General features: G+C 37.9%; 2 protein-coding genes across 6 annotated transcripts in view; one reads left to right on the top strand and one right to left on the bottom strand.

Annotated features, from left to right (window-relative positions):
* The window catches only part of ARMH1 (armadillo like helical domain containing 1), a 26562-nt gene extending 5065 nt beyond the window's left edge, over positions 1 to 21497 (bottom strand). For 2 of the 4 annotated variants that reach the window (XM_034414924.3, XM_087889651.1), the window contains exons 1-8: positions 21285 to 21497; positions 12152 to 12373; positions 11763 to 11831; positions 10534 to 10700; positions 7470 to 7666; positions 3963 to 4047; positions 1917 to 2039; positions 916 to 988 (exon numbers count right to left, since the gene is read on the bottom strand). In XM_034414924.3, coding sequence (XP_034270815.1) covers positions 916 to 988; positions 1917 to 2039; positions 3963 to 4047; positions 7470 to 7666; positions 10534 to 10700; positions 11763 to 11831; positions 12152 to 12357 — 920 coding nt within the window. In that variant the 5' untranslated portion in view covers positions 12358 to 12373; positions 21285 to 21497. The remainder of the gene's footprint in view (positions 1 to 915; positions 989 to 1916; positions 2040 to 3962; positions 4048 to 7469; positions 7667 to 10533; positions 10701 to 11762; positions 11832 to 12151; positions 12374 to 21284) is intronic. The other 2 variants (XM_034414927.3, XM_087889652.1) reach the window with 2 other exon arrangements.
* Positions 21444 to 24557, top strand: TMEM53 (transmembrane protein 53). Of its 2 annotated transcripts, none has more exons than XM_034414918.3 (3): positions 21444 to 21670; positions 21988 to 22103; positions 23127 to 24557. In XM_034414918.3, the coding sequence occupies exons 1-3, from the start codon at positions 21571 to 21573 to the stop codon at positions 23787 to 23789; spliced, it is 879 nt and encodes a 292-aa protein (XP_034270809.1). In that variant the 5' UTR covers positions 21444 to 21570; the 3' UTR covers positions 23790 to 24557. The 2 variants fall into 2 exon arrangements, with proteins under 2 accessions (XP_034270809.1, XP_034270810.1); XM_034414919.2 differs by having other exon boundaries at positions 21664 to 21758.

Genomic DNA, 24557 nt, shown 5'->3' with positions numbered 1-24557 from the left:
ATTTCAAAGATGATAATCTAAACAAATATGCCTTCTCCAGGATACCAATAAAGCTCCAAACTACTCAGTAATACTGTCTCTGTATAATAACACTGTAATAAGTACTTGGTAATACTGTCCATATTGCAATGTTAATCAGATGTCAACATGGACATTAAGATCAGGATACCAACAGAGCTCTAGACAAAATAATAAGTACTCAGTAATACTGTCCATATTCAATAAAACTGCCATATATAATAATATTACAATTACTCTGATCCTTGTAAATGACTACTGAACTTTCATTATTAATTTGGATTGGTATAATTTCTAAAAAAAGTATGTCTTAATTATTTCAATTATTTAATTATCCCCTCCTTCAGAACTACCCTTTTATCTCCTCTATTACGATAGCATTTTATAAATGGAAAGTTGCAAAGATTTAAATATAACTATCCCATTAAACAGTATTTGCTTCTTTCCCCTTTCCTTTGAAATTGTGATAAAAGTCTTAATTATAAAGCATTATAGGAACAATAAACAATCCTTTCCAGGGAAAGATTGGTCCAGGCAGACGAAGAACATCATGGCTTCAAAACCTAAGGGACTGGTTTGGACAAAACTCAGCAGCACTTATTCATGCGGCTGTTAACAAAAATAGGATTGCCAACATGACTGCCAACGTCCGATGATGGATATGGCCCAAGAAGAAGACGATAGGAACAATGGTCATCTCCATTATACCAAGCAGGAATACATATAAAATGTTTGTCAAAAGAACTACTTTTTTCTTTAAAAGATACCTGAAGGATGTCTATATCATACTTGTTCTGGTTTACGCTTGGACCTGGTGGTTCCTTGTACCACTTCTGCTGGAGGAGGAGCTATTTCAAATGTTTAGACAGCTAGTTGCAGGAACTAAAAATTTCTTACCCAATGGTTTTGGCTGCTGCAGCTTGCTGAACATATGCTGGCAAGGATTCTATCAGGTGCAAAGAGCCTGCTTCTGAACAGATGATACAATATAGAAATCAAATACAGTACCTCATAGCTTTCCCAAAGTTTTGTTTTTGATTTGAGTAGAAGCCAAGTAGAACATTCTTAATCAGATTTCCCAAGAAAAACATTTCCAAATTCTCTAGCTTTTAAGCAGCAGCAGTATTTGACTTGTATAGCTATTTTTCATTTCAGTAGTAAAGGGTAGGGGCTTTGATTTTTTTGATTTTTCAGCAATGTTGGTTTATGTTTTCCTTTGAATAACACAGTCCTGTCCTCAGCATTCCCAGCATATGCAACTACAATCAATGGGTGAAGTTTTATAATGGGATCTACCTCCTCAGAACAGCAGGCTCAAGTTTCTGAAAATTTGGAATCTGATGGATCAATGGTAAAAGGTATGGATATAGTTAGATAACATATATTACACGTTGCTTCCTCTGATAGCAATTTTTCCCTCTCCTCATGCAAATACAGATATAACTGCAGGTAGTCCTTGACTTATGACCACAATTGAGCCCAAAATTTATGTTGCTAAGTGAGAAATTTGTTAGTGAATTTTGCCCCATTTTATGACCTTTCTTGCCACAGTTAAGTGAATTACTGCAGTTGTTAGGCTAGTAACACAGTTGTTAAGTGAACCTGGTTTCCCCCTCTAGTTTGCTTATCAGAAATTCACAAAAGCTGATCACATGACCCTGGAACACTGCAACCATCATAAATATGAGACAGTTGTCAAGCATCTGAATTTTGATCAGAAAACCATGAGGATGCTACAATGGCTGTTAGTGTGAAAAATGGTCACAAATCACTTTTTGTCAGTGCTGTTATAACTTTGGTCACTAAATGAACTGGTGTTAAGTCGAGGACCACCTGTATAAAAGTAGGAACCATCTTCCATACAGACAAATTCAAATACCACTGTTCCACAATATTACCTTCCAGGATTCTTGCTTGCATCTTGGCTGTCTCCTGCCTTGATGGCTTTAGTAATGTAACCAAGCCTTTTAGCAGAGCTGGTCGCACATCATAGGCCATAAGGTCCTTGATCAGTTGGATAGCTACAAGAAGGAAGGTATCAAAATTCCTATTTTGCCAAAAGCTAGTTTTAATTAGATAGTATCTCTTATACATGGGTTCAAACAGGGGCGGGTTTCAAAACCTGTCGTTACCGGTTTGCTCATGGGTGCTTGCACATGTGCAAAAGCGTATGGGCGTGGGACTGAGCCTCCCACCACTGCCACTACCGGTTTGCCCGATCCGGGGTGAACCGGTAGCAACCCACCACTGGTGTCAAACTTGCGGCGTCACGTTGCCATCATGTGATGTTTTGCAATATTTTTTCCCTTTGCGGAGCTGGGGTGGCCATGGCCTACACATGACGCATCCAGCCACCAGTTTGACACCACTGTTCTTATAAAATACAGCCTCAGTTTTTCCCATAGACTCTGGGAGATGGAACAGAACCCATTATACCATTTAGCTCTGGTTCTCTATGGTCTGATTTCATTAAAAAGGATCTGCCATTAGGGAAACTGACATATATGAAATATGCATGGGAACATTAGATATTATAATGGCCTATAATGATGGAAGAGTTACAGACTACTAAAAACACACCCTGATTGAATTCAATTCTTGGCAATTACCTCCATGTAATTTGCATATCAGCCTTACAAACATGGATTGCTACTTCTCCCAGCGTAGCTTTTTTTAAAAAACTGTAAAGTAATATTTTAGCTCATAGCTGAGGAGGTAGTCTTCCATTCAAGTACTATCTAGGGTAGACTTTGTCCAGTTTGCAAGATCAGCCAAGAATAATTATGTATTTTGGATGTCATGTCATTAAGCTGCAAATCTGTTTTTGGGGTGGAGGGGAGGAAATAGAGCAACCAATTGATCAGTACAAAGGTATCCCCCAAAATAGCATAATCAGTCCTTGTCACAATCAGCCATTACTCATGCCCTGGGTAAAACAATTATGATGCAATTAATCTTTAGATTTTCTATCTTATCCCTTAAAGAGAAGCAAGGCCTTTTAAAACAAACTCATTAAAACCTACTATAGATATTTTTTGTTGTGTTTAATGGAAGTGTCTATTAAAAATGAAAGTTATATGCAGTCTAAAATTGATCTTAATAGGAAGATCATTATGACATGATCATTCAGCCATGAATTTCCAGCCAATAATTGGACATGCCCTTACAGTGTGTTTTGTATTCTGACCCCTTTATTGGAGAAATCAGCACAATATAAATAATTGTCTTTTTAAAAAATAGAATTAAGGGGGAAAGTCTAAAATAATACTATCAAGCTGCACTGCTAGGTAATACAATCCCTTTCATTTTGAAATATAAAGCAAAACAGTGGATGAAAACTGAAAATATAAAAGAATCAAGGAAATCTATTTGTAGTAAAAATAAATAATGAATTTATATGTTATTACCCCAGATAGGGTTGTATTCTAACCCCAGTGTTTTTTAATTTCTATGTCAATGATTTACCAGGGTTTCTACTTTATTTTATTTTATTATTTTATTTTATTGATAAGGTTGCAAGATTAATCAATCAATAAACTACTACTACATTATTATCCAGAGGAAGACTATACAGCACATATTGTTTATTTCCTATTAGTCTCAGAGTTCTCTTGGCTTTTTGGCCACCCGTTCAGTAAAACTAGACAAACACACATGGCTTGACTACCTTGACAACAAGGTTAACTATTATGATGGGTAGTATAGGCAAAATATCTAAAATGACTCAGGTAAAGAAAATGTGATGGTTATTTACATCAGACTTCATATTGCATGTAACATTTGTTTTACATACAATCTTAGTTTTCAAGACAGTTCCTTCTCACCACCCCTGCTTTAGAAATGTTAGAATTACTCACTATTTCATTTAAACTCTGATTTTCAGTTTTCAGTAAACATATTTTCCTTAACATAACAGTTGAAGAGATAAAAAAAAGCAGTTTTACCTTCATACTGTACCTCGAAATTCAGAGAGCGAAGCACACTCAGCACAGAATCAACAATGCTCACATGGGCTTTTCCCACAATTGACTGGCAAATTAAAGAAGAAATAGGGGAGCATTATTTCCCAAATTGGATTCTGTGAAATAATATGTCCATCTTAGAATGCTCCAAAAAAAATTTCTTATTTAATTATTTTTCACATTTTTGAACTGCCTATATACCTCAGAGAGGGACTGCATGTGCCCAATTAATTTAGAAAATACATGTCAGAAGCATATAAATATTTAGGTTCAGCATGTTCCAATAGATACCACTTTGACCAACAAAGCTGAATTCCTTTCTGTCACAGATTACCCATTTGCCTTGAACAATTCTGAACTTGCTTTTTGTGTTAATTTTATTTAATTATTTTATTTCTAATTTGTGAGTCTGGGTAGCATAAAGAATGCCAAAATATAACATAACCAATATCACAAAGCCAAAAAATAAAACAACCATGCAAACAACACAAAAGGCTAAAACAATTAAAAAACATGTAATACAATCAGGAGATGACACAAAGTAAACTGCAAGGGAGACAAAACAGTAATGGTATCATATATAGTTTTAGTTTTAATAATCTCTATTTTAATGCTGATTTTTCTATTTTAAATGTCTGGTTTTATATACCTATGTATTCTTTTTTACCTATGTTCTTTTGTACATCACCATGTTTCACTTTTCATGAAATGGAAGGGCTATATAAATTTGATTAATAAATACATAATAAATATTCAAATCATATGTAAATGTATAATGGCAAATGGGTGCCACTCACTGAAGTTACCTTTGCAGGCACATATATCATTAAAAGCATGCATATAAAGTACTTTCAAAATTAAGCATATTAAAGAAATATGCCTGAGAAATAAATACCTCTGGCAAAGAACTCTTAAGTAGGTATTAAAGCAGAGCATAAATTTCAAGAATTATGTACAATGGCCTGGTTTTAAAATATTCCACATGTCCAATAGAACAATAAAGTCAAATTTTCCCAGATATGGAGTACCCTCATAATGCTGCAAGTTGCCAGAAGGCACAGTTACATTTTATCTTTATTAAAGTTATGTCATTCTTCAGATGAAAAATAGTAGCTGGCTAAAGAACGTCCCGTGATTATTATTTGAGTAGTTATCTGAACCCACGATTTCTTAAAATTAATTTTACTAAGGATGTGAAAGGCAAATCTTGGTTGAGGAGCTAACAACTTCCTGGCATTAGTTCTGTTAATTGTCACGTTTTTGCTGAATAAGATATTGAGGTAGCATTTAGCAAAAGGATTTTACTGTCATCTCTGTTTCAAATAATATAATTATTTTTCACTAGCAAATCACAAGTTAATCCCTGTTCTACAAACCAAGCATGTATTGCTATGACAAGTCAGTGGCCCTAATTATTTTTATTAGACAAGATTTGTTTCCAATATAAAAGCCAATTCCATTCTATTTGGGTTTCAGAGAGGGAGATATATTCAGGTGTACAGCATAAATAAATAGTTGTACAAAGACTTAAAAATGAACATTTATTATAGCAGACTTTCAGACCCATTTTGTTGGAAATATACATTATTTCCCTAAATTGATAGGTAGGACATATGTGGGCATGTATGTGTTTGTGTGTATATTCGCACAAAACATATGCACCCCAAAACAAAGAATGGGAGAGTGAAAAACATCAAGGTCAGAAGGAATTACAATATAATACAGCCTATGAGAATTGTGCAAAAGCCTAAATGTACAAGTAGTCCTCGACTTACAACAATTCATTTAGTGATTGTTCGAAGTTACAACAGCACTGAAAAAAGTGACTTATGACCATTTTACACACCTATAATCTTTGCAGCATTTCCATGGTCATGTGATCACCTTTTGTGACCTTGGCAACTGGCACGTATTCATGAAGGTTGCAATGTCCCAGGGTCATGTGATCACCTTCTGATAAGTCAGTGGTGAAGCTAGATTCACTTGACATTCGTGTTACTAACTTAACAATTTCATTCACTTAACAACTGTGGCAAGAAAGGTCATAAAATGGGGTAAAACTTACTTAACAACTGTCTTGCTTAGCAACAGAAATTTTGGTCATATGTTAAGGACTATCCGTAGGCAACACTGCTAACCAGGCACTGTAAGAGTTAGGCTTAGACAAAGGGCATATCCAGGTTGGGGTGGGTCAAAGAAGTCAAGATGATGGCCATCGTCACGCAGTTCTGGCCATCAGTTGGATGTTTTTGACTGCCCTACAGACATTCCTACATCACAGCTTGCATTTTTGTATTGTATCTTCTTTCTGAGATTAGCCCCCACCCCTTCCATGATTTCCTTTACATGATTACCAATTTGATGACATTTTAGACATCGGGGAGAAATTCTGTTTTACTGAAATTTATGCATAATAAATTCATTGTCGCTAGAAAATGTAGATGTGGAAACTGCATCCTATTGGTCCAGCCTGCATACAGGTGCAGGGAACTAGAGCCCTGGGGGTGCACCCATCTCTTTAGTTGCTGGTGACCGTGCTGCTGGTCTGACTAAAAAAAATGGAGAGAGAAGGAAAAAATGAGAGGAGAGAAAAGGTCTGTGCAAAACAGAGTGGCTGGAAAGAAAGGCTAGAAAGTGAAGTTAAGTGAGTGTTGTAAGTTTCTGGTTGAGAAGGGAGAAGAAAAAATCTATGGCTGACTTCCCTGGAAAAAGAGAATAGGGAGAAGTTATCAACACCCAAAACTCAAGGCAGAATGAAAGGAATTATCATTGCTGGTGAAGCCCTGGTACCTGGGGAATAACTGGGAGAAGACTCTGATTAGAGGTTGTTCCCCTAATTCCCCTAATAAGTGTTTGGTGTTTGGCTGAGCAGATCCAGGAGAAAAGTCAACGGTGCTGAGCATATTACAGTAAATCCAGCCGGTTCCTTTTTTCTCATTTCTTCTTGGTAAACCCAGAAATGAGGAAGGGAGATGAATAAAACAGGGACAAAGCAGGAGAGCTGGCCAGGGATAATCTCTCGGGGGAAGATTTAGGAGCAAGCCTGAGATCCAATTACGTTGAATATACCTGTTATAAATATCTGCTTTAAACAGCCTCACTTGTAAATAGTAAAAAAAGCATAAAAGTCTCCAGTCTTTTTTCTTTCTCAGTTGCCACCCTCACATTGCAAAATACACCTCCAATTCAAAAAAAGAATCTGTAACACTGTGACAATGCTAAAATTAAAGCTTATTCTAAAGTCATGCCTAAAATAATAGAAATGTTATGTTCCACAGATGTGTAGTGTAACTCACAGTGTGGCTATAAAAAGCTTTCTATTTCATTCTAAGTTATGAGCATATGTCTTGACAGTTACACATTATTATTATTGGTCACTGCATTTGCAAATCTATCAACTAATTTATTTAAAGGAAATAAAATTCTATACAATCCATAAAACTGAGGTTGCATACAAGTACCTTCCCAGTTCCCGTTTATTTGGCTGACCTGTATCGTCCTGAGTGTTTGAAGTGACAGTTGCTGAGCTTTGGGAGAAGTGCTCTTTAAAAGAGCAATCAGCCCTTTGTACACCTGATTTTGATATTTGGGGTTGCCGTGTCCTAATGTTTCCAGAAGAATCTGCACTTGTTCTTGTGTCGCTTCTGACTTGGAAATGGCAAAAAATTCAGCAATTGATCGCACGCCTGTGTAGGAAAAAGCTTTCTGAACAAGTGGGTTAAGAAAAATTTGCCAATAATGAGTCCCTTTGAACTCATAAGCAATATCAATTAATCAATAAAAACATCTTGTAAATAATATTGACTATGCCAAACATTGTGGACAAGGATTCCCTCCATATAGGAACTGATAGGTATCAAACAGACTGCAACCAAAACTAGGCTATAGAGGGTGCGGATGAGGGGAAGAGCTATCAATGATTTAGGAGTCCCAAGCTATGAAGAACTGCAATAAATAATTACATTTGGAAAATTGATTGGAAGAGTAGAATGACTTAGTTGGATAACTGGTCAAAATTCTTTTCTGACATTGGATTTAATACTGCAGGTTCAAAGTCTATATGGCAATATAGGATTTGACACTAGCACAATATTATCGATAATGCTTTCTTTTCTACTACATTTTGAGGAGGTTTTCTTTCTGCTACCGGTAGTTACAAAATATCATAAAGTCATCCATAAAGGTCTGAATTCAATTCGGATGAGAGACAAATTCAGCATAACATTAAATGTGTAAATAATAGACATTACGTTTCTAAAAAGGAAATATTAACAGCTATGGAATGCAGATGATTTGGTGATTAGTGATGATTAGTGGAGAAAAAGGATTCAATCCTGTCCCCTCCGATAATCCTAAATGAGCTTGATAAAATGCTCTCATTAAATTGTTTTTGACAATAATTTAATTCTACAATCCTAATGATAATTGATCTAATACTTTTTCAGTTTTTAAAATATCAAATTTGTTTTAAATACTACAGACTATATACAGTATATGCTGTTTTGGAAGTAAGGAACTGTTCATTGCAATATCTGGCTTTTTAAGTAGGCCAGTTTCTGAAACTGTGCTAGTTAAAGCCTACAATTCTTATGCAAAATTAATCCAACTAATTTGGTTGGGATTACATCTCAGTTGCACAAACTCTTGTGTGTTTGTTTTCAATGGTGGAATTCAATTTTTTTACTACTGGTTCTGTGGGTGTGGCTTGGTGGGCATGGTGTGGCTTGGTCGGCATGGTTTGGTGGGCATGGCAGGGGAAGGATACTGCAAAATCTCCATCCCCACCCCACTCCAGGGAAAGGATACTGCAAAATCCCCATTCCCTCCCACTCCTGGGAGAAGGATATTGCAAAATCTCCATTCCCATCCCACTCTGGGTCCAGCCAGAGGTGGTATTTGCTGGTTTTCCGAACACTCAAAATTTCCCCTACCAGTTCTCCAGAATCTGCTAAGTAGCACCCATGTTTGTTTCATACAAAACTAAGTGCTCCTTAGAACAGTAGTCCTTTTTTTTTTTTTTTAATTTGATTTATATGCCGCCCTTCTCCGGAGACTCAGGGCGGCTTACAATGCGTTAAGCAATAGCCTTCATACTTTTGTATATTTATACAAAGTCAGCTTATTTCCCCCACAAACTGGGTCCTCATTTAACCTACCTTAGAAAGGATGGAAGGCTGAGTCAACCTTGAGCCTGGTAAGATTCGAACCTGCAGAAATTGCAGGCAGCTCTGTTAATAACAGGGTGCATTAAACCACTGTACTACCAAGGCTCTATGGATAGATGCCAAATGTTGCTAAATTACATCTTCAAGCATCCTCATAATTGGTTGTACTGGCTGGGATTGTGGGAATTTGTGATTCAGCATCTGATCTCTACATGTTATGTGTCCATATTTTAGAGAAAAGGATAAACAGAATGGATGATATATAGCCGTGATGGCGAACCTATGGCACGCGTGCCACCACCTGAGGCACGCGAAGCCATATCTGTGAGCACGCGAGCGTTGCCCTAGCTCAGCTCCCAGCGCACATGCGTGTGCTGGCCAGCTGATTTTCGGGCCTTCTGGGCCCACCGGAAGTTGGGAAACAGGCCATTTCTGGCCTCCGGAGGGCCTCCAGGGGATGGGGAAGGCCGTTTTTGCCTTCCCCAGGCTCCTAGAAAGCCTCTGGAGCCTGGGGAGGACAAAAAAGGGCCCTACCTGGCCCACCGTGCCATCATATACCAAAAGCAGAGGGACCATGGGGGGGGAGGTCGCGCGCATGCACGGGGGGTGGCACACATAGAATTATGGGTGTGGGCACATGCGTGTGTGACCCCCCCATGCTCCCCTCCCCTTTTGGCACTTGATGGCAAAAAGGTTAGCCATCACTGATATATAGAGATAGCAATAGCAATAGCACTTAGATTTATATACTGCTTTAGTGTTTTACAGCCCACTCTAAGTGGTTTACAGAGTCAGCATATTGCCCCCAACAATCTGGGTCCTCATTTTACCCACCTCGGAAGGATGGAAGGCTGAGTCAACCTTGAGCCTGGTGAGATTCGAACTGCCAAATGCAGGCAGCCAGCAGTCAGTAGCCTGCAGTATTGCACTCTAACTACTGCACCACTGCAACTCTTACCGGATATAGGAAAGATATAGACCTATTGTAGATATAGATACATAGATACTGTATAGAGATCTAGAGATATATGTCAATGGAATTAAGTTTTCATATTCTAGTAATTGGAATGCTCAAAGGGAATTTCAGAAAGTTAGCAATTTGCAGCAATTTCAAAGGGGAATTATGCTTCAATTAACTCTATGCATGGTTCTAACATACTGCAATAAAAAAAAGCCATAATACCTTATTGAAGGAAAACATTCTTATGAAGACCAAAGACTTCGTGTTTTAAAATTAATGTAAATTGGATCACTGAAATGATTTATAATTCTGCTGAATTACAGAAGGGAAGCAATTCTTTTCTTTCAAAGAAGTTCAGTGTGAGAAAATAATTATCCTGATACCTCAAACTGCTTTTCTTAAACAACAGATGTTGAAATAAGCCTACCATAGCTTTCACAGATAAGCTCTTTGAATTTCCTGCCAGATTTTGCCACTAACTGAAGAAGTTTTACAGATTCCATTTTGTCTTCCTCTTTCACTTGTTTCAACCCAAGTATTTCCAATAATGTGAGGATACCACCAATTTCCAGGAATTCAAGAATATACCGCTGGCTGCAAAAATTTAAAGAACAAAACAAAAGACTTTATGGCAATTCTGTGTGTGTGCATGTGTGTATAAAGAATACTATTTAACACTACTTCACTTACTCCTAGAGATGTTGTTGATGCCTTCTCAGTAAACTGTCATCACTCACAATGTTTTTCTTTTTTGTGATGACATACAAGTTAGCAATACTTTTATCATAGAAAATTAGAACTTTCAATTTCCATTTAACATGTAGCAATTTGCATCCCATCCAGACAAACTGAAGGGGATAGTGGTTCAGATTTCATCAAAATGCTTTCAAGAGTTATTTCTGGAATTGCTTCCATCCTTGATATGAAGTTATACTGCATTATTTCAAATGTGATAAAATCTGCAAATGTGTCATAAAGAATTATATAACATTTCTCCAATCTGGGATAGGCTACTATTCAGGCAGTGTATCCTTGATGCCACCAAAGAATATTTAAAAAGGTAACCATATTTTATTTTCAAGAACTTGTAAATAAGTAAATTTCGTCAGAAAGCAAAGTGCAGAAAACAGAGATTCTTCAAACAAGAAAATGCAGAAGCATAACCAATAGAATTTCCTATACAGATAGTCCTCGACTTAGAACCATTCATTCGGTGACCATTTGAAGTTACAACAGCACTGGAAAAAGTGACGCACAACTATTTTTCACACTGATAACCGTTGCAACATTCCCATGGTCATGTGATCAAAATTTGGACACATAGCATTGCATGTATTTATGGTTGCAAGTGACCCAGAGTCATGTGACCACCTTTTGCGCTCTTCTGGCAAGCAAAGTCAATGGGGAAGACTATGCTACTAACTTAACAACTGCACTGATTCACTTAACAATTGTGGCAAGAAGTATCATAAAATGGGGCAAAATTCAGTTTACAACTATTTTGCTTAGCAACAGAAATTTTGGGCTCATAAGTCAAGAACTACCTGTATATCTTTTGATAGCACAAGGAGAACATAAAGAACATTCCTTCTTCCAACAACAAAGACTAAAAATTGTAAGGTTCCTCCAACTCCTGAAAATGGTACATTTACTCACCCGCTTGCAGCTGAAAGAAAGATGCCAATTGATTTTAACTGTTTTTCCAGGCATGTTCCGTACATATAGCTATTACGACTTAGTTAAGGCTTTTATTTTAATATATTCTGCTGAATAAACCTTAGCTGAATTTATTTTTTCATTATCCTCTTTGCTCTTTTTAAAGTCATTTACAAAAATTCTGTGTATGGGCTCAACAAGTTATTTTGCCATGAAAGAATAAAAAAAAATGAATATCCTTTCAGAATTTGTTTCTGTATCTGAGACTACAACTTTCAAAACTGTGTTTCTGGGGGTAATTAAATATATAGCCCGTCCTGTTAATTTCAACATTGTTTCACAATATTTCCTTATTCTTCTACCTGACCATCAATTCTCCAAATGGATACGTTAGCCGGAGCCAGGCAGTTATTCGTGCCAGAAACAAACTGGCTCCTTGAGAGAATTCTATCTCAAGTTCTGGACCAGTCTTGCCTTGGTTAGCAAGAATGAAATTTTCAAGAATACGTTTTCGAGTAACTTTGCCAGCACTATCCCATTCTTGTAGGAAAGTTATTAATCTACTGATTGCTGCTTGCTCCTTTATAGAAGTCATATCTGGTATAGTTTTTCTAGTGAGAAAATGAAAAAGAGAGATTAAGACTTTATTAGATTAATATTTGCAATCTCAGAAAATGCTCAGACATTCTATCTAGTTTAATGATTTACAGGGACAAGAGGTCCTTTCTAAGTTTCATCGTATACAGCTTTGCAAAATAACTACATACTTTCATATTTTTGAAAGAACTTGCTCATACATTTTAATATTTGATAACTTTATTCCAAATATATAAACACTTTCTACTGCAGCAAAAGCATTTCTTTCAATCTATTTTCCCAGGGCTTTTTAGTTAAGATAGGTCTCAGCCACTTTCTTAGGTGTTTCAAAAATCATGCCACTGAAGCATGTGCTTATACACACATACTTAAGCCTGACTAGGTGGCTCAGTGGCTAAGACACCAAGCTTGTCGATCAGAAAGGTGGGCAGTTTGGCAGTTCGAATCTCTAGTATAGGTCTCCTACATGAGCAGTGGGCTAGACTAGATGACCTCCAAGGTCCCTTCCAACTCTGTTACTGTTACATACACACACACACGGCAATACAAATATACATATATAATAAAACTAATATGTATCAATCAAAGAGAAAACTATAACTTTAACTATATTGAACCCTAAATAGACATTTTTATATAATGAGTACAGAAATATCTGACTCAAACAAACAATAAATCTTGAAAGGTTATTTTATAAAGGTTATTCGTTATTTTATACCAATCTGCCCACTGAAGAATATTAATTATACCTTAATTGTAGCCAATATATTATCTCAATTTTGACATTTTCCCAAATGGTCTTAAAAATCCAACAAATTATTTGGATGAATCCCCTGGTTCAGGATTTTGAACGGGAATGAAAACTACCATATTGTTCTTTCTGATATTTAACAGAAATATTTCAAGATCAGAATCCAAGCCAACTTTCAATTACATAGTTTTAGGTTTACTAACTAATAGCCTGATTCAAGAAGTTGGCAGACTTGGTGAAGTGATTCAGAATGGTTAATTAAAATAGATCCAAAGCAAACTCCCTACACAGCCATTTTGGCAGTAATATCATTATTTCTCCACTAATCTCCTTTACTAAAGATTATTCACAGCTCTGGTTTCTTCATGCTTTCCTTTTATCTTTTATCTTAATATTTTCATAAATTTGCAGCATTTTTTCAATCCCATTCAAACTAAAACACATTTTCAAACCTTGCAGCTTGATAATAAATGCATATTTAATAAGAACACTGAACCATATATTTATGTTCTACCCATGGAACAAAAACATTTGATTTTTACCCAAGAAAGTTGGTATTAACAGTTAGGAAAAAACTATAATTGGGGCAACATTAAACCTATGTAAATAATTTATAAAATCTTCAAAACCAAACCCAGTCCTGATAAAAGCACAGAAATCCATTACAAAATTAGGAAACTGATCTGTAGGAACTTTTGTCTATGGCAGAGTATCTATCTCTATCTATTTATCTATCTATCTATCTATCTATCTATCTATCTATCTATCTATCTATCTATCTATCTATCTATCTATCTATCTATTTATCTATCTAGAAAAAAGGTCAAAATAAATCAGTTTTCTCAAAGAGTTGTGACTGAAAATGCATTAGCCATAACTAATATTCATGCTGACAAGAGAGCAAAATGTAAAGTTCATGTCTCAATCATTTCATTTACAGAAAATTTCTGAATTGTTACTCATAACTAATATTTGCATTTTTAAAAAATACAAATTTTATTGAGCCATCCTTATTTAATTTATAGCTCAATGTGGTATATCTACTGTATGTCCTCAAAGTTACTAAGAACTTTAAAACCTAAAACAAGCCCACATTCATATAATGGGATTTCCCTTTTTTCTTGTAAACAGAGAGTTCTGTCACTATTTAAAAAAGAGAATAAAGTTATTAAACATATGGCTAAACAATCAGCAGATAAAAAGACTAGGTATAGAATCTATTCTAAAGAAATCCACTTCAAACTGAAATAAATATATCATATATATTTATAAGAGGTCTGAAAGTGCCAATTTAAGACTCCATTATTATTTATAATAACTAATATCACCTAATAATATGTAGTTAGAGTTCAACTTCCACTTCTTCCACTAAAGGAATTGGAAAGGGGAATTTATTTTCTATCTTGCAACTTTCACGGTCCTTATGTCTGCCTTCAGACAGTGAAGGAACAGTTTGGAGAGGCAATAGAATAATTTAATAATGAAAGAAAAGAAATAATGGGTAAATAAAGTCCCTTTGCACAAGATAGATTTCTCCTGATTCTATACTGGATTTCACCCACACTGTGAACAGGAAACCAAATGATGAGAAATAGTATATTCTGAACAAAATGAGCAAAATATCATAAATTCAGTATGACAATTTTAGCCTTTGGGAACTTAAGCCAATAGGTTAAATTGGTTAATTATTACATATGTCAGACTGTATCAGCCAGCTAGACTTTCTAAGTGCTAGGGTCCATTTTCTTGTTACTAGATTTGGTTCTTTTAATGACATCCAACTAGCTGAAAAATATATTGTTCATCTTAATGCTTAATAGTCATAATTTGAGAACCTTAGGAAATAGAAACCAGCAATTCTATTAATTTTAATTAGGCTGTCTTCCTAGAAACAGCTCTAGCAAATTTAATAAAATGTTACCCTATTTCTTAAATCCCTCCATTAACTACATTTTCTAATTTAACTAACATGAAATGAGATATGGAGATTATATCCAGAGTACGATAGCAGTACTGTAGGCTATTTTCTTATACAATTCTCTTTTCATAGCATATTTACTATTTATTTTTAGATAAATAGCATTTTGGAACTACACTTCTACATATTTCTGGACTATAACCTGAATTCATTAGATCCCTTTTTCAAACTTTTCTGTATAATTCTCCAAATATTATTATTTGTAGTTATTTGAATAATGCCTAAATCAGTGGTGGGTTGCCCCTGATTTGGACCGGTTCGCAAGAACTGGTAGTAAAACCGGCGGGAGGCTCCACCCACTGACCCGGACGTCATCATAGGCAATCTGTGCATGCACAGAAGAGCGCACGTGCACAGTCACGATGCGAACTGGTAGTAAAGGTAAGTAGAACCCAGCCCTGGCCTAAATATATATTGATTCCTAGAGGGTCCCTATTTATTCCATATGGCAATTAACATGCTCATTGCTTTTTTGTATTCAGCTGAAACTTGGGATATCTTTGTCTTACTAAAGTATTCAGTTGGTTAAAAGAATGAAGTAATCTTTCCATTAATCCCATAATTAGACTTGAAAATAGGAGGTATTATATAGCTCTTAAAGGCAAAAAACTCCAAAGTATCACCTTCAATTGGTGATCAATATCCTTTTGTTTGTCATCTTTTCTTGATTATTAATTTCTGGCAACCATGCCAAATGATTCAACTGCGTAAGATATTATACAAAACTGTTTAGCACATTGTATTAATTGATCTATCCATGGTATATTTATTCATGTTTCGGTTCTTATCTTATCCAAATAAACTCTTTTGCTAGACATTTAAATGGTTTAATGGAATCTAACAATTTGAAATTTACACAATACCACTGAAAAAAAAACCAAGAAATCCAAGAACTGGTTTGGTTGCACAAACATCTGTCTGACAAACTGAAAGACAAAAAGGACAAGTACAAAAAATGGAAAGACAACATATAACTAATGCGAAATACCAGTAAATAGCCCAAACTTGCAAAGATGAAGTCAGGAAAGTTAAGGCTGAGAGTGAAGTAACATTTGCAACAAATGTCAAAAATGTTAAGCAGTCACTGGACAGCCACTAGTCTGAAATGGTATAGGGCAGCGGTTCTCAACCTGGGGGTCGCGACCCCTTTGGGGGTCGAACGGCCATTACACAAGGGTCGCCAAAGCCCTCTCTCACCCCCCCACGCCTTCACTCACTCACCCTCACTCTCTGCTCTGTTGGATTGTCGGCCTTTCGCTTACCCCGCCCACTCCCAATCTATTGCTGCCTCCTGAGTCCCAGCTGATGGCTAGAGGAAAAAAAACTGTTTAAATTCTTGCCGTGGGGCTTCAAAGGGCCGCCCTATAGCCAGTGGTGGGATTCTGCCGGTTCTAGGGGGTTCAGCCGAGCCGTTTGTTAAATTGCTGGCTCGCCCCGCCCCTTGCCCCGCCCCTCCGCACCACTATTTATTGCCAATAAATAGTGGTGGGCGAGGGGCGGGCGAGCCAGCAATTTAACAAATGGTTCGGTGTTTTTTTGTAATTTTATTGGCCCGCGGAGCTTCAGCATAGGCTAATTAGCCCTTGATTAGATCGGCTACCGACTCTCAGCTGATTTGCTCTCAGCTGTTTTGCTCAGGGCTCTGCTGCTTCCTTGCAAAGAGTCCTGGAGCAGATTTTTTTTCCCCCTAGCTATGCTGAAAAACAAAACTGAAAGTAAAGCAGGCTGTTGGCTTTGCTGTTGCTGCAACATTGGAAAATTAGGCAGGCAGAATTCTTTTCTTTTTCCTCACCAAAAAAGGTAGGTGCAAACAATGGGAAATTTAGGGAAAAAGAGGAGAGTTCAAGATTTTAAAACACAAAAGAAAAAAAGCTCTATTTAACTAGGGAATTGTAATAATTGAGATACTATTAATTGTATATTGTGTTGAAAGCAAAAATGGTTAAGTTGTGGTTTGGAGGAATATATGGGGGAAATTATTTGGTTTATTATTATTATTAGTAAATATAATTAATTGATTTGTAAGAAATTGGATTGCATGGAAATAATTGGAATATTCATGTTCATATTGATTAATATACAAAAAAGGTAGTTATATAACTAATTGATTTATATTAAAATGTTGAATTTATATTAAACAACTGTAATATTACATAATTAACCAATGTGAAGATGGATATAAAAATAGATGACAATGGGAAGGGGTATAATATAGAATAGAAGGTAAAAATTGAATTTGATTAAGATTAGAGATGAGGATGAAGGGTAATATTTTTTTTTTACAAAAATAGATGAGGAATAAATATGGCAAAAAGGAAATATAGAAATTGTAAATTTAATTGAAGTGACTAAACACTGTTTAAATTTGTGAAACGGCCAAATGCTCTGTTCAAAGAAAATACATTGTATGTTTGTATGTGTGTTTCTAATTATGTTATTTATTCATATTTGTTCTCTTTTATTCTTTAAGGTTTAACAATTCATTCTTTATCTTAATATCTTTATATTTGTTTGGGGTTGGCTTTCTTTCCTTTCATCTTTTTTATTGTACAGCAATCTTTCTCCTCAAATCTACCACCTCTCTTTTTTCTTTCCTTCTTACTTTCTCTTCCTCCCCCACTTCTTCTCCTCCCTACTTCCTCTTCCTTTCTCCTTCTCCTCCTCTCTTCCTCCCTCTCTTACCCTCACTCCTACTCTAATTTCCCTTCCCTTCCTTCATCCCTCTCTAGTGCTGTATCCTTTTATGCATATGGACTACTCAGAGGGCTGAAAAAGTTATTTCTGACTGGTCCTCGCACTTTTGACCAGTCCTCAAAAACTTACAACTGTCCTCACATTTTACGTTTTTGCCCTATCTTGTCACCATGGTGAAGAGAAGCAGTTGTGAAATGAGTGACATGGTTGTTAAGAATGCTACAATGGGCATAAATGATGACCAGTCATAAGTGCGAAGACTGGTCAAAAGTGCGAGGTCCTGTCAGAAATCACTTTTTTCAGCCGTCTGGGTAGTCCTTTTGTGAACATGGACTACTCAGAGGGCTGAAAAAGTTATTTTTGACTGGTCCTCGCACTTTTGACCAGATCTCGAATTTACGACTATCTTCACATTTTATGTTTTTTGCCCTATCTTATCACCATGGTGAAAAGAAGCAGTTGTGAAATGAGTGACATGGTTGTTAAGAATGCTGCACGGGCATAAATATGAGGATGGTCATAAGTGTGAGGACCAGTCAAAAGTGCGAGGACCTGTCAGAAATGACTTTTTTCAGCCCTCTGAGTAGTCCCTATACACATAGCCATGGCCACCCGGTCACATGACCAGCTAGCCATGGCCACCCAGTCACATGACCTCCAAGCCTTGCCCACAAAATAAGCCACACCCACAGAACCGGTAGTAAAAAAAATTAGAACCCACCCCTGGTTGGGGGTCACCACAACATGAGGAACTGTATTAAAGGGTCGCGGCATTAGGAAGGTTGAGAACCACTGGTATAGGGTTTTCTGCTTGAACAGGGGATTGGACTAGAACAGGGGTCCCCAACCTTTCAGACCTCAGGGACCACTAAATTCATAATTTTAAATCCCACGGACCACTAATCTGATCTGCCTAATGACCAGCTGGGTGGGTGTGGCAAGGTGGTCGTATGACTGGGTGGGCGTGCCCAACTCGATGTCACTCATGACGAGTGGTGCCTTGCAAGCCACTACTTGCCACTCCTCGCCTGCCCGCCCGGGCTCCTTAGGGCCCCAACAGGAAGCAGTTGTTGGAGCTAAGCAGCCACTATGAGAAAGAGTTGGCAAAACAGCTGGCTCAGTTCAAATTGGATCTGACCGAGAAGGAGGCTCAGCAGAAGCACCTCACTGAGGACTACGAGCATAGGCTTTCCAAACAGAGGGAAGACCTGCGGGAGTGCAAGACCAGGTACTGGCACCTGGAGGCTCAGCGGGCTGAGATGGTCAGCCAGTTCCAGGCCATGATGCTGTCCCACTGGAACAAGACCCTTTGGCTCTTTGCCACCCACGGCACTTCCCTCCAGCCTTCGCCCAAAGCCCCGCACCAGGAGGCTGAAGCAGACCCCAAGTCAGAATTTCTGCCCCCCTCCGACCCGCACAAAAACACCCTGAAGGGGGAGGCTCTCTGCAGCAACACAAATGTTCATTGCACGTATCCGGCCCAGGGGCCGTAGATTGAGGACCCCTGATTTAATGCAATATAAAAAATGCAAATAATTTTTCTGCGGACCACCACAATTTTCTTGCAGACCACCAGTGGTCCACGGACCACCAGTTGGTGAACGCTGGACTAGAAGATCTCCAAGGTCCCTTCCAACTCTATTATTCTGTTGATATTCTGGATAAAATTCATCTCATTTTAGTGTTCTGTAAGAAAAAAATAGCTATTCCAAACATATGCATTTATTTTAATTATGCATAATATAAAACAAACATTTCTGTATCAGCTTTTTAAATTCAGAATATGCAACAGCCTTAAATACTGTTGGCAACTGCACATTTCTTTTAATGCAATCTTTTCTTTGAAAACTAATTGGCTGCTTCAGGTCTTATTTGTTCAAGTTGACTTGAGCCTTGACAATGCAAAAACATTTTAGATAATTGAGCCCAGAGGGCAAGGATTACAGCACAATACATCTTTAAAAATAGCTGAGTACTACCAGCAAAAAAGAGCAATTTAGATTTAATTTTACTAATCTGTATACTAGAATGCTCATTCAGAGCAACAGCTAGAAACTCCACTTGTTAACAGGAAACAATTGCAGCAGCAGTGAACAGCTTGTTGCTTCATAGATATATTTTCCTGGAAACAATATACAGGTAGTCCTCAACTTACAACAGTTCACTTAGTGACCATTCAAAGTTACAATGGCACTGAAAAAGTGACTTACGACTGTTTTTCACACTTATGACCAATGCAGGATCTCCATGGTCATGTGATTTACATTCAGATGCATGATAACTGACTCACATTTACAAAGGTTGCAGTGTCCCAGGGTCACGTAATCACTTTTTAAAAACCTTCTGACAAGCAAAGTCAATGGGGGAACCAGATTCATTTAACAACCGTGTTACTAATTTAACAACAGCAGAGATTCACTTAACAAATGTGGCAAGAAAAGTCATAAAATGTGGCAAAACTCACTTAATAAATTTCACACTTAGCAACATAAATTTTGGCCTCAATTGTGGTTGTAAATTGAGGACTACCTGTATAAGTACTTTACTGCTTTCTACCTGGACTTTATTTATTAATTTATTGATTTCTCAGTGTTCTGCATCTCTGAAATTTCCTGAAAACCATTCCTGCATGTCAACTCAAGAGCAACCCTTTTAGCATTTTGAGATAAAGTTGTCTTGGTGCTATTTATCACTTAGCTGATTTTCTTGTACGATAAGAAAAAAAACAACAATATTCCCCAGGTGGATTTTTGCTAAATCTTGGGCTGAAAACTGACCCCAGCTCTCCAACAGTAAGCCCCTTTTTGCCTTCAGGTCTGTGGTGATAATTACTCCACCATGCAGTTGTTGGGGTCACAGTACCTTACTCTTTTTTTAAGAAGAGATTGGACTGCCATTTGTCAGAGATGGTGAACTTTAGGGTTTCCTGCTTGGTCGGGGGATTGGACTAGTCCAGGGGTCTCCAACCTTGGCAACTTTAAGACTTGTGGACTTCAACTCCCAGAGTTCCTCAGCCAGCAAAGAGGAACCCTGGGAGTTGAAGTCCACAAGTCTTAAAGTTGCCAAGGTTGGAGACACCTGGACTAGATGACCTACAGTACAAGGTCCCTTCCAACTCTGTTAATCTATTAAAACAAACCTTACTTTGTCTGTCTTTGTGTGTGTGTGTGTGTGCGCGCGCGCGCGCACAATAAAGTATAAAACACACGTTTTCAAGGGACAAACCCTTGCCGTTTTTATCCTGTTTTGCTCCTCTCCCTTTGCTTCTTTCTCAGAGATCAGCCGTGAAGTACAAAAAACTATAACCGAAACTTAAAAATTTCCATTGCTTAAGGGCCGCCTAAAGAGCCCCCCAAAGCTCGCTCGGCTTCAGGCTACTAAATGACAGTTATCCAATGTTCCCCAGCCCTCCCCTCCGTCCCTTTCCGTTCTCCGCTTTTGAGAATCCCTATTTTCAACCATCGTCTCGCTTCGCTTTGCCTCAGATAAAAGTTCCCCGTACCACCGCATCGCGTCTCCCCGGCGTAATAAAAAACTGTCCAAGGCTCCGCTCCGCACTTTTTTTCGGTCGGGCCAGCGGAGGATCCGAGCGGCTCTTCTCTTCCTGAGGGGCCGAGCCGAGAACTCGGTTGCTAGGGCCGCTCAGTTGCTAAGGGAGAGCGCGGTTAGAATTGTCGCGCGCGCGCGCGCGCGCGCTCAGCCATCTTTCCTGTTTGGGTGGACAAAAAGTCGGCCGTTTCCGGGACGGGAGGTGGGGGAGGGTAGAGGGAAAGTGAGCGGGGAAGAATATGACGGAAAGCGGCGGTTGCGAACGCCGGCGCGCGGCAATGGGGAGGCGAGCGAGGGAGTTGGGCTGCGTGGTGGATTTTCCCTTGGAACGAAGTGCGGGTGAGTTGAATGAAGTGGAAGGAGTCGCCTGGCAGAGAACCGGTGAGGGGAAACGGCCTGACCAACGTGTTTCGTAATGAGAGCCGAGGTCGGTTTCATTGACACAGGTGGTCCCAGCGCTCAGGTGCTTTTAACCTTTGGGGGTGTAATGACCTTATCAGGGAGGGAAAAAAAAGAAAAAAGGACATTACAACCACGAGGCTTTTCTGGCCACCGATATTGACATGCACCTGTCCTGTATCCTTTTTTTTTTTAGAGTCATAGCGCTATGGTTACTTTTGTCAAGATGCAGATTATATTTTTATTTCGATTTTCAGAAACTTCTTTGGAAAAAGGAGATAAAATCAATCCTCCGGTGGTGGTGATAATGCTTGGATGGGCCGGCTGCAAGGACAGGTACCTCGAGAAATACAGCGCCATCTATCTACAGAAGGTGAATATTATTCTTTTCGTACAAAAATTCACCTTACAACTGCTAACTGTAAATGAAAGAACCGTTCTTTTGGCCGATTCAGAAATCAACAAGAAAAAACAAAACAATACCAGGAGTATTATCTTCACTTTTCCCACAAAAGACCTATTTAGAATTTTTAAAATATCAAATGAGAAATCAGTTTCTTCATGAAAATTCTACGTAAAAAGAAAAAAAAATAAGATGGGATTTTACCTGGGGAGAGATGCTGGGGGGGGGGGGAGTTGAAGCTGCTCTGTGATTGTAAGTGCCCAAATTTTGATCATGTGACTGCAGGCATAACTAAGGGGAGCTGTCATTAGTCCATTTTTTTACCACCATCATAGGTAGGTGTATATCCTGCATTTTATTCAGTAGCTCAAAGCAGCACATACATAATTCTTCAATTTATTTTTCTGTGAGGGAAGAGGGGGTGAGAAAGATTGACTAGTTCAAGACAACCCAGTTGACTTTTGTATCCGAGGTGAAGAGTAACCTGCATTTCCCACTCCTGCTTTAACATTTCGATCCTGTGCTATCTGAATGGTTGTATACTATGTTTTTTTGTGTTTTTTTTAATTTGATTTATATGCCGCCCTTCTCCGGAGACTCAGGGTGGCTTACAATGCGTTAAGCAATAGCCTTCATACTTTTGTATATTTATACAAAGTCATCTTATTGCCCACACAACTGGGTCCTCAATTTACTTACCTTAGAAAGGATGGAAGGCTGAGTCAACCTTGAGCCTGACGAGATTCGAACCTGCAGTAATTGCAGGCAGCTGGTCTTAATAACAGGGTGCTTTAGACCACTCTACTACCAAGGCTCCAATGTTAACAGCACAGCAATAGATTAAGCTATAAACTAATGACCACTTACTTGAATTACTGACACTGAAAAGAGTAATACTTAATTCTACTAAATATGTGTCCTGTTGACACATTTTGTCATTTTTTAAAAAAAAGAAATTATAAACCCAAACTAAAACATGTGTATTCCTCACAGGGATGTGTAGTGATCCGGTATACAGCTCCATGGAGACTTGTGTTCTTTGCAGAATCCTTTGGTATAAAATCCATGCAGACTCTGGCTACAAATCTGTTGGAGCTCCTTTTTGATTACAAAGTGGAGACAAAGCCTCTACTCTTTCATGTCTTCAGCAATGGCGGGTTCATGCTCTATCGTTACATTGTGGAACTTCTTCACACTCAACCGCAGTTCCAGCATCTGAGGGTAGTGGGAACTATTTTCGATAGTGCACCTGGCAGGAAGAACTTGAGGGGTGCGGTTCGTGCTCTCTCAGTTGTTTTAGCATCATACAATGTGTGTATAAAGTACTTTCTTCTACTGTTGTTTGCAGTGCTGGTATTGACATTGCGGATTGTGTTGTATCCTGTGACCCGCTTTATACATGAGAGCCATTATGAAGCAATGTTGAACCAACCTTCTAAATGGCCTGAGCTCTATTTCTATTCCAAAGCTGATTCTGTCATCCTAGCAAGTGACATCGAGGACATGGTCCAGGCTCGACGACAGCATCGGGTCCTTGTTAAGACTGTCGACTTTGTGCATTCTGATCATGTTAGCCATCTACGAGCGTATCCTACCTCCTATGTTACTCACTGCATCTCCTTCATGTACAGTTGCATTGAAAGCATTTCTCAGTAGTATGGGCATTCTGAAGATATCAGCATATACCTCTTCTCTTGATTGAGTTTATATATTAAATAATACTGCTGCTTCTGTAATTTGCCAAGAGTTTGAAGATTTTCTGAGAATCTGGTATAAACATGTTTGCACATATTTGCTCATTTAATTTAATTTCCAAACCAGATATTGGAGTCTTTCTGAGATACATGGAAGTAAAAATTCCTAAGTTTATCCATGTCTAATTACCATGTGCAGTGTGATTATGTGGAGCTATAGAATATAAACAGCACTGTGTCTATTTAATTCTCCTTTTATTAGCTTCTTTTCTGTATTTCTTTTTTCTGTCATTTCCCTCTTGGATTTTTCTTTTACCTGGAAGAAATACTGTGAAGTTAGATTGCACAAATAGGAATTTATTGTCCACTGAAGTGTATATGATACAAAATAGAATTAAGAGGATGAATCTGCTCCATTTAGTGCAGATCTCTTTTAAGAGCTATGGCATGAACTGCACACACAAATTAAAACTATGTTGTAACTGCCTTATCCGTAGATGCATACCCTTTCAGAAATCAAACTCTGATTCAATAATAGTTTGAAAAGTAGCAGTTATTGTTCCTTTATTGTCCTATTTAAGTAGATAGGTGGGCAAAATTATTTTTATAGTGACTTACTATATTAACGTGTTAATGTAAGTGAGAAAGCTATAACAAGAAAAACTATTGATTAGAATACTAGACATTCTGTTGTAACTATAACATTAAATGATGGAGTTATTCATCTTGA

This window comes from Pantherophis guttatus, chromosome 3 (genome assembly GCF_059756535.1).
Source record: "Pantherophis guttatus breed Tessera chromosome 3, ASM5975653v1, whole genome shotgun sequence".
In the NCBI taxonomy this organism is placed as follows: Eukaryota; Metazoa; Chordata; class Lepidosauria; order Squamata; family Colubridae; genus Pantherophis; species Pantherophis guttatus.
The sequence above is the reverse complement of the archived record's forward strand: the minus strand, read 5'-3'. Positions and strand labels throughout refer to the sequence as shown.

Bases quoted from the DNA above. Each gene is read 5' to 3' on its own strand.
- TMEM53 (XM_034414918.3), top strand. From the start codon at position 21,571: ATGACGGAAAGCGGCGGTTGCGAACGCCGGCGCGCGGCAATGGGGAGG. The intron at 21,671-21,987 runs GTGAGTTGAATG...TTCGATTTTCAG, and splicing joins TCCCTTGGAACGAAGTGCGG to AAACTTCTTTGGAAAAAGGA. The intron at 22,104-23,126 runs GTGAATATTATT...TATTCCTCACAG, and splicing joins GCGCCATCTATCTACAGAAG to GGATGTGTAGTGATCCGGTA.